This window comes from Cyclopterus lumpus, chromosome 3 (assembly GCF_009769545.1).
Source record: "Cyclopterus lumpus isolate fCycLum1 chromosome 3, fCycLum1.pri, whole genome shotgun sequence".
Lineage (NCBI taxonomy): Eukaryota > Metazoa > Chordata > Actinopteri > Perciformes > Cyclopteridae > Cyclopterus > Cyclopterus lumpus.
The window spans coordinates 24,059,934-24,068,749 of record NC_046968.1 but is presented as its reverse complement, the minus strand read 5'-3'; the positions used below and the strand labels follow the sequence as shown (position 1 = coordinate 24,068,749).

General features: G+C 44.6%; 1 protein-coding gene across 5 annotated transcripts in view; it reads right to left on the bottom strand.

Annotated features, from left to right (window-relative positions):
- Positions 1–6,683: 6,683 nt before the first annotated feature.
- The window catches only part of uacab (uveal autoantigen with coiled-coil domains and ankyrin repeats b), a 35,975-nt gene continuing 33,842 nt past the window's right edge, over positions 6,684–8,816 (bottom strand). For all 5 annotated transcript variants that reach the window (XM_034529351.1, XM_034529348.1, XM_034529349.1 and 2 more), the window contains one exon: positions 6,684–8,187. In XM_034529351.1, coding sequence (XP_034385242.1) covers positions 8,116–8,187 — 72 coding nt within the window. In that variant the 3' untranslated portion in view covers positions 6,684–8,115. The remainder of the gene's footprint in view (positions 8,188–8,816) is intronic.

Sequence of the window (8,816 nt, the reverse complement as noted above, 5' to 3'; positions counted from 1 at the left end):
CATATTTATGGTAGGTACCTACCATAAATATGTAGTTGTATACTTTCCACCGCTGGAAAACGTCAAAGCACTTTGAACATGATACTATATGAAGGCTATACACAGTATATATATTAAAGGCGCACGAATACGGGCTTATTATTTTTAAAGGAACATGCTTTCAACTTGATCAATTCCAATCAAAACGTGGTTTTCCTTTCAACCTCCACAGCAGATGATTTAAACATTTATTTGGTAAAAAAAAAAATATATATATATATATACCCCCGGAGAGTTCTTGATTCTGAGCCATGTCGACTAAAGATTACCAAATGTGGAAGAAAGGGGGAAAGAATGAATACAGATGTGCCCGTTTTTTTTCCAGCCTGTTTACATCTCGTGAACTCCCGCCCAAATATAAAAATTGTTTCCTTTTAATGAGATTAATGAGACGGCGTGACAATACGGCCGCCGTGTGACGCGTTCAGCTCTCAACCATCCGCCGATGGAGTCGATTTGAAGTCAGGCTGAGTTAATATCTACGATCCGCGATAACTCAGCAACTGAACCCGCGGGCCGAGGCAGGGGGAGAAGGCTTGGAGCGTTTGACCTTTTGACCTCCCTTGCTACTGAAATCCCAGCCCTGTTGAGGAAATGAACCCCCTGAACCACTTCATCATCATCATCATCATCATCATCATCATCAAGCCACTACAAAGCAAAGAGAGGAGCTAATTCATGTCGGGTCAAGAGGCTGCAAATTAGAGCTGGACGCTGTAAATGAGTCTGTTGCTGCATTCAAGAACACTAAACTTCTGTGAATCCTTCAAAACACTAATCTTCGGTCTGATTATCAAGGGATGTTTTTTTTTCTTCACTTTCTTAAGTGCTGACTTTAAGACCACTCGTGTGCTTTTTCTTCCCCCGAGAGTTTGATATGAAAATTGATCTTTTAAATTTTAAATTGATATGTGCGTTTAGTACAAAACTGGAGCCAAGAGCAGGTCCGACTTCCAGCTGTTGCAAAGAAATAGTTTGGTACGCACCCGAAGGCGCCACAACATGCCGGATTGAACTAATAATACACCGTATTGTGGTGTAAGTGGACTTAGTTTCAGAGTTTTCCGTTAAACTTGTCGGTTAATGGTTAAAAAAAACTAAAATAGATCAAAGTTAGCATCCCTAGTATTCCAACTCTCTGCCAGAAATCTGAATATATTTCTAAAAATTAAAGTGTTTCAAGCACCTTCCCCTGTGTGACACGCTGCTCTTTTTGCTATTATTACAGTAAATGTTTGACACTTAAGGAAACGGGCTCATTTTCTTTCTTATTGAGAGGTACAGCTGGAGCTTCCCTCAAATAGAAAGTCAGACACCCCCACCACTCCATTCACTGTCACTATCTTAAGCCGGAGTAATGTGTAACAGTTAGTATTCACTGCATCACTGAGCCACCACCGTCAGTGGTCTGTTTCGGCTGAACTGGCTACCTCGGCCAACGCGCCATCCCACGATACCGCAACTGAAACTGTAGCGGCCCCCAAACGCCAACATCAAATCAACGTCAGTCCTCCAGACTCACTCGCTTTTCACCCCGCCGTCATCGTGGAAATCGAACGCGGCCTTTTTTTTCTTTTTTCTTTCTTTCCGACCGCACTAACAAGCTCCAGCTCACACCCCCTCGGGCCTAACCCCCGACGTCTTTAAGACGACCGAAGCAGCCAGAGGTACCCTCGGCCATGTTTCCAAGCACCGAGCAACCCCAAAAGCCTCATCCCATTAAACCACATACACCGTCTCATGTGTTGCGCGCCACGAGCAGACATGCAAAACCGGGGCTATTTTTCCATTTGAGAGAGAGGGATTATTGTGAAAGAAGTGGTGGGAAGGGTTGGCAGTCAGGAGGGAGAGGGAGATGTGGCGGTTTGAGGGCCCCCCCATCTGTTTCTTGCTAAGTCAATGGAGGGAGGAAGAAAAGCTGAGCAGATACTCTAAGCATTAGTGGTTAACCAACTACTAATGAGGGGAAAAAGATAAACATTGAACTCAGATGAAACCATTTAGCATACGGTGGTGTGCGATGTCCTTACCGGGTTTCGGGGGAAAGATGGCAAACACTCACGTAAGCCTCATGTGCAATAACCAAAGGGATTGGGCCTGTTCTAATCGATGTGTGTCTGAAAACCATCCTCAGAGTGCAGGGATCTGCCTAACGCATGTATCCCACACATGTACTTCCACACCTTTGATACAGCAAATGTCCGGGGCACTCGGCTCCGGTGTAGCCTTGGCATGTAAAGTTTGATCCTCCTGCCAGGGTTTGAGGCTCGAGGGTTTTCATTCCTCTGATCGCCTCCCTTCCCTACATCTACCCCCACTGCCTTTCCCCTCTCTCCGAGCTCTGGAATAAATCCTGGGAAATGAGAGGGCCTCCTGCCCCCTCGCTGCTACTCATTCCCAGGTGTGCAAACCCCAGGTCAACCCAGGATCAGACGGTTACGCATGCCAAAACGTTGGGGTGGGGAGGAATAATAAACGACGGCGGATAAAGAGTTCAGGGGGACGTGAGGAGAGGAGCAAGACGAAAAGGTGAGGAACGGAGGGAGGGAAAAAGAAACGAGACGAAATACAGGAAAGAGGAGGAAGAGACAGCGCTTGCTTTTTGGGAATGTGAGCCATGCTGAAACCATTGGACTCAAAATCAGCACCATGTGTCCTCCAGAGCCTTATTATCCCATAAATGAACTTTATTGAGGCAACAAAGTGCTTCGGAGCTCTGCAAAAACATTAAAGGGGCCTCGCCTGTCTCGGCCCGGAGCCAAGAGTGGTCCGATTCCTCAGGGGACTCGTGAGGGCCGTGGCCTCGTGTTCGCTGCCCCCAAGTGTAGCCTGGTGAAGCTGGCCGGCCGGCACCGCCTGAGTAATGGCCTATTAGTGACGGAGAAATAGTTAGCAATTTACTCCAGGGAGACAAATATGGCACAGACCTCTTGACTGACCTGACCTGTGGAATTAACCAGGAAGGAAGGATGACAGACAACAGGTAAAACAGCAGGAAGGAAGGAGGCAGCGGGGAGAAGGAGGCAAAGAAAACAGAGGGTACGAACAGCTTCTTTTCTTTGGTCGTTTGATGACTTGCATATTTGCACCCACTGAATATCAACTTTCAGTTCAGAAATGTGCTCACATGGTGCATTTTCCTGAACAAAGTGTCCTAAATTATCACAAACACAGACATACAGAAACTCAGAGTCTGATATTACTCCAGTATAAGAGTACTTTGTGGTTTAAAAACATGATGAAACTGCTATCTACTGTGCGCACAATGTCTGTTTCAAGGTGATGAGGAGAAGAAAAGAAAAAAAGGGTGAATGAAGCCTTTTTTTTGTGGATCCAGAGGGAGCTGTAAATTACTCGAGGCAGCGTTGGTTCGAGGCCGAAGACTACGAGGATGAAGATGAAACGAAACCTGGAGGTGTGCGAGTTAAAAAGAAGCCAGTTCACTATGCAGACCTCATCTCAGCTTGCTGGCGATAGCAGCTGGAGGTCACATGAGCTGAACTTAGCACACACACACACACACACACACACACACACACACACACACACACACACACACACACACACACACACAGCTGTATTGTGGGTAACGTAGGCCCAGAGAAAGAAGAATATGTGGAATAAATAAAGCCCCAACCGTGAACCAAGCAGGCTAATCTGGCCGTGGAGGAGGAGGAGAGAGAGAGAGAGAGAGAGAGAGAGAGAGAGAGAGAGAGAGAGAGAGAGTGTTGGTCAAACACAATAAGATGTCACAACTCCCGTCAGACACAAGAAGGCCTCTCAGTTTGCGGCGCGGCTCCTCCGGGGGGGGGGCCCTCCTGGGGGCAGCGGAGGTGGCCGACTATCTGCCTGAGATAACAAAACGTTTGTGACAGCTCAAAGGGACTTGTGTGTGTATACAACCAACCGACCTGCTTCCTCCGCCAGTCTACCACTCGTGAGGCATGCGGTGGACAACCGGGGGCTCGTTCCAACATAAATAAAAAGTCTCTGATCCTTCGCGGGATGACGAATATTTACAGAGATGGATTCTTTGTGGCCGGGAAAGGGGTTACGATGGTAAACCGAGCGGCCGCAAGTAGATGTATGGGACTGATTAGGACCCTGGAAATGAGATTAAAGAGAGATCTACCAACAGATTGAATTGTATTTGCCATAATTGCTGAGAACAGCTTATTTAGTGCAGACCGCAAAAAAAAAAAGAAGAGAATCATAAACCCAAGGAAGGAGGAGAGGAGAGGAGGGGAGGGGGCTGCCATTTGAAACCAGCGAGCTTTACTCAAAGAAAATCAAACCCGGGACATGTCTTGTTTCAATTAGAGGGGGTGTGTGTGCATGTTGCGTTTGTATGAACAGAGGACGGGATGAGGGATGGATGACTTCAGCAGAAGTTCAGCTCGAAGCCTGTAGGAATGATTTATATTATTTGGGGGGGGGGGGGGGTCGTGGGGGAGGGGGGGGGGGCTTATTTTTAGGCCAATTCAACTGTACTTTGAATTGTGCCTGCCGTGAACATATCTTCGAAAAAAGAGCTTTAATGAAAAATAAATCTTGTGAAGAGAAACAAAAACAAAAAAACAACAACAGATAAATAGATAGAAGCACGGGCTCGAAGATGAAAGAGAGCGCCCCGTGTGCCAAAGAGCTACTCGCTCCCATTCCTGGATTGATTGTACTTAAAGTGAAACCACATGAACTGAGCCGTCTCCACGAGGGAAGTGTGCGGAGCTAAAAGCTCACATTTACAGACCGCCCTAAAGCCCCCGAACACTCGTTTTTCTCCTTCTTCTCTGTAACGTTAAACATTCATGACTAAATGAGCAACTATCAATATCAAAGTGCAGGAAAACAAACTCGGTTACTCCATCGGCCTCCACGGATCGTCGTTTGATCCGATTTGATTGACAGTTGTCTGGCAACGTAAGAAAACAAGACTGTAAAACATTGTTGATTGTAATATCCATAAATGCACTTATATATTTGTGTTAGCAGATTCTTCTGACAGCTCCGACCACAAAATGAACCCACGGCCAAAAAAACAGTTGGGACAAAAAAAACAATGAACTCGTAAAATAAAACTATTCTGACTGTTTATGTCCAGTAGGATTGTTCTCATTTCTTATAGTAAGAAGCAAAAAAGAGAGAAAGACAGCTCTTATGGGGCGTGACATTAATTAACCATAAACACCACCTTGTACTTCACAATCGATATATTGTACACTCATAACTTTGACACTTCTCAGACATATTCATGCAACCCACCAACAATGATAATCAGCCGTCAACCTGTGTTTGTTTTTGACTGTGTATATTTTGAATTTGCACCTTATTGATATTTTATATTTGCTCTCTTTCCTACTTTGCACGTGACAATTTGCACATGACAATTTCCCTAAATGAATATAATAAAGCTCCATCATTTTATCTTCTGCCAGCAGCTCTGAGAAGCTGCACTGCAGCTAAACGCTAGCGCCAGCCAGCTAACATGAGACAATGCGAACATATTGATTAGCAGATTAAAAAGGTGTTTTCCATGTTCACCGTGATAATTGGCCCGAAACACAAAGTTCAGCTGAAGCTTCGAAGATATTTGGTCATAAACCAAAACATTGGATAAGTTGAAAGTTTGACCAGATGACGGCGCTACATTAAACGTCATTAAAATACATCTTCTGGGGACCATGAATGTACACAAGTGACAATCCATTGAGTAAAATGTTGTCGGGACCACGAAGGTCTGGATGAACCATCATGGCCCTCCACCAACAGTCTGGAAACACACAAACACTGGACAAAAATGTGGTTTTCTATGTTAGGCACTTTTATTGATTTTGTATCACCGAGTCACAAACACAAAGATTATCGTCAAAGACACAGACTGGTACACAGTAACGTGGTTCAGAGATTTAACTGGATTCAAATTAACAGTCGATGTTAACGCAGGAAGAAATGATTCAGAACATTCTGCATGACAACAATGCACGAAGGCGCTTACTAAACTATCTGTTCGTGTACGTGTTTTTGGCCAAAATATAAAAACAAGAGAGAGAGAGAGAATTTGAACTTGTTAAAGCTGGAAGGTAAAAGACAGAAGTGCTTCAGAGAAAATCACCGTTACGGAGTTTTGTTTATGCACATAAATAAAAAGGGATCGGCTCTATTCGCATCACACCACAGTCAATGTTACCCTGAGCGCGGTTGGTGCCGCTCTACTTCCAGACCTGCTGAATATCAGAATTGTCACACTAGTAATTAAAAGTAGTTACAAAGCTATGAAAAATATATCAGTGTAAAGGCATAAAGAGACTCGCTCAGCAATCACAACACCACCGCTACGCGACACCATCGAGAGTCACAGAGCGCCGGCTCAGGGGGGTAACGCAGCAGCCGTGGCTCCGGGAGGAGGGGGCTTCGTATCGAGCTTCATACGGGACATGTGCTGTCCTTAAAATAAAAAATGAAAAAAGGGTGTGTGGTATAAATGTAGTAATGCAAAGCAAGAGACATTCATCGATAAAGCTCCGTCATTTTAGTGTTACATTCACATTTTCATATTCACCCTTATCCGTGAGATTTAAAAAACACATTTGCAGATATGCCCCCCCCCCCCCCCCCCCCCCCCCCCCCACCCCCACCCACCATGGGCCACACCGATTATTACAACTTCTAACAACTTGGCCTGCCAAGTCTCTCCACTAGAGGACACTCTGGGTTCAACAAAAAGGACGACGTGCCACTGCAACCTCCACTCCACTCCACTCCACTCCCTCCACGACTCAAATCCAGCACAAGCCACGTCCAGACTGAAGCTGTGTGAGCGACGTGACTCGGAAAGCTGTCGTTACATTCATATTTACCGGATTGCAAAAAAAAAAAGAAAGAAAAAAAGAAGGCGAGTCCAGGTTTGGATTTATTCACCCTCTTCAGGTTTTTTGGATGGAGTCTGCAATCACGAGTGCTAGTCTGGACCTCCAGGAGACGATAACTGCGCCACAAAAAAATGAGTAAAGAGAGACTCGAACGTCTCGAGAAAGTAGCCGACGTGAACAAGGTCAAAGGGCAGGTTCATTCTTTTAAGTCAGTCTTAAAACAATTCTGCCAACATGTGCATACAAAAACAAAACATTTACTGGATGCCGTTATCGATCCTTCTGTCCATACTGCATGTGAGGGGTGTCTTTAAAGAGATTTTAGAGCAAAATGTACTTATTCTTTGGCGATGTCCAAACAAAAAGAGGGCATTTGAAAGACAGTAGCACACTGAATACATATTATACTATATATATATATATATATATATATATATATCAGCAATGGTTAAACTTTGAAATGTGTTTTTGCACAGAGCCTCCGTCTCTTACACTCTATTGGTGGAAGAGCACCAAGAACTCCTCATATACATCCTGTCTGCAGGTGAGTGTTGACTGACTTTTAGTATCCAGAACCAACAGGAGGAATAATTACAGCGAATTTAACCGATTTCAGTGTTCAGACTTGTAACGTGGAGAAACCGCCCTTCAAAAAGGCTCAATGAGTAGAATTCGTCGCTTGCTGTTTGTTTCACGAGTGAAAGCTTCGATTAAGAGGGATTCATAATAAATAATAAAAAGAGGGATTCTTGGTTTGTTTCTTTCATTCTGCCTTTAAGGTCCACTTGAAACAATTGAACTTTTTTTTTTGCGACCTTCGAATCAAAAGCAGGATCAGCGATTCTACGGATTATTTTTCCTTGCGCTCTTCCAAGAAAAAAAACAAACAAACAAGAAAATAACCATTTTAAGGACAGTTTTCCAGTCGCAAGTTGAAATAATTTGTATCTTAATCTACGGTCATTCACTTTTACCCACAACATTGATGTTTGGGAACCAAAGTGCAGCCATACTAAAAAAAAAATTATAATAATTAGAAGAAGCTTGTTTTGGAAATGTTGCCAAATGACAAACACACACGCGGACGCACACACACACACACACACACACACACGCACACACAGGGCACCCACAGGGGCCACAGCAGGGGAAGATGTGGAAATGGTGGATTTGAGTCAGCAGGCAGCAGCATTTAGTTTTCGAAGCTTTAACACACAAACTCCTGTCTCATGCGGATGATCTGCAGTAAGGCGGCCTGCACGTCCTCGTCCATGTGGCCCTGTGAGAGAAACAGAAACCAGATTCACTTAATCCGTTCAATCGCTCGCTGACATCACAGATATGTTGGCGCTTCATGCTCCAGCTGCGGTGCATTTACACCTTCGTATGTTTAGATCATTTGGGCCGAGTCATACTTCTTATTTCTTTCTTCTTCTTCTTCTTGTTTTGATTTTGCAGCCGGCTCCCACTGGACTTAACATCACATGTTCCCGAACCGTCTCCAATGGCCGCTTCACACATTTGACCCGAGTGTTAACATATGAGGAAGCGTCTCTTCGCTCGAATGGTGACAAAGTAATGAAAGCCGACTGATCGCGATCGGACAAAAAGCTAAACCACGAATCAATAAAACTGATTCCAGAACATCTTTTACTGGTCGTCTACAGATCGTTCTCCGTGGTTGCGGTGGCCGTTTATTGCTTTAATGTGAGCTGTCAGTGTGTCAGACAGTGAATTGCTGCGCCTCTCGAAAATGACGACCGCGTGCTAACTAGAGCCGCGCTGCAGCTGTTGCAGCGGCTCCCAATTTATGTCCATTTCTTCCTTTTTTTTGCCATTGTAGGAAGTTATGACTCGTGAATAACATCTGCGAAGTTTAGCTATCAAAATCAGAAAAGTGTTGCTGGG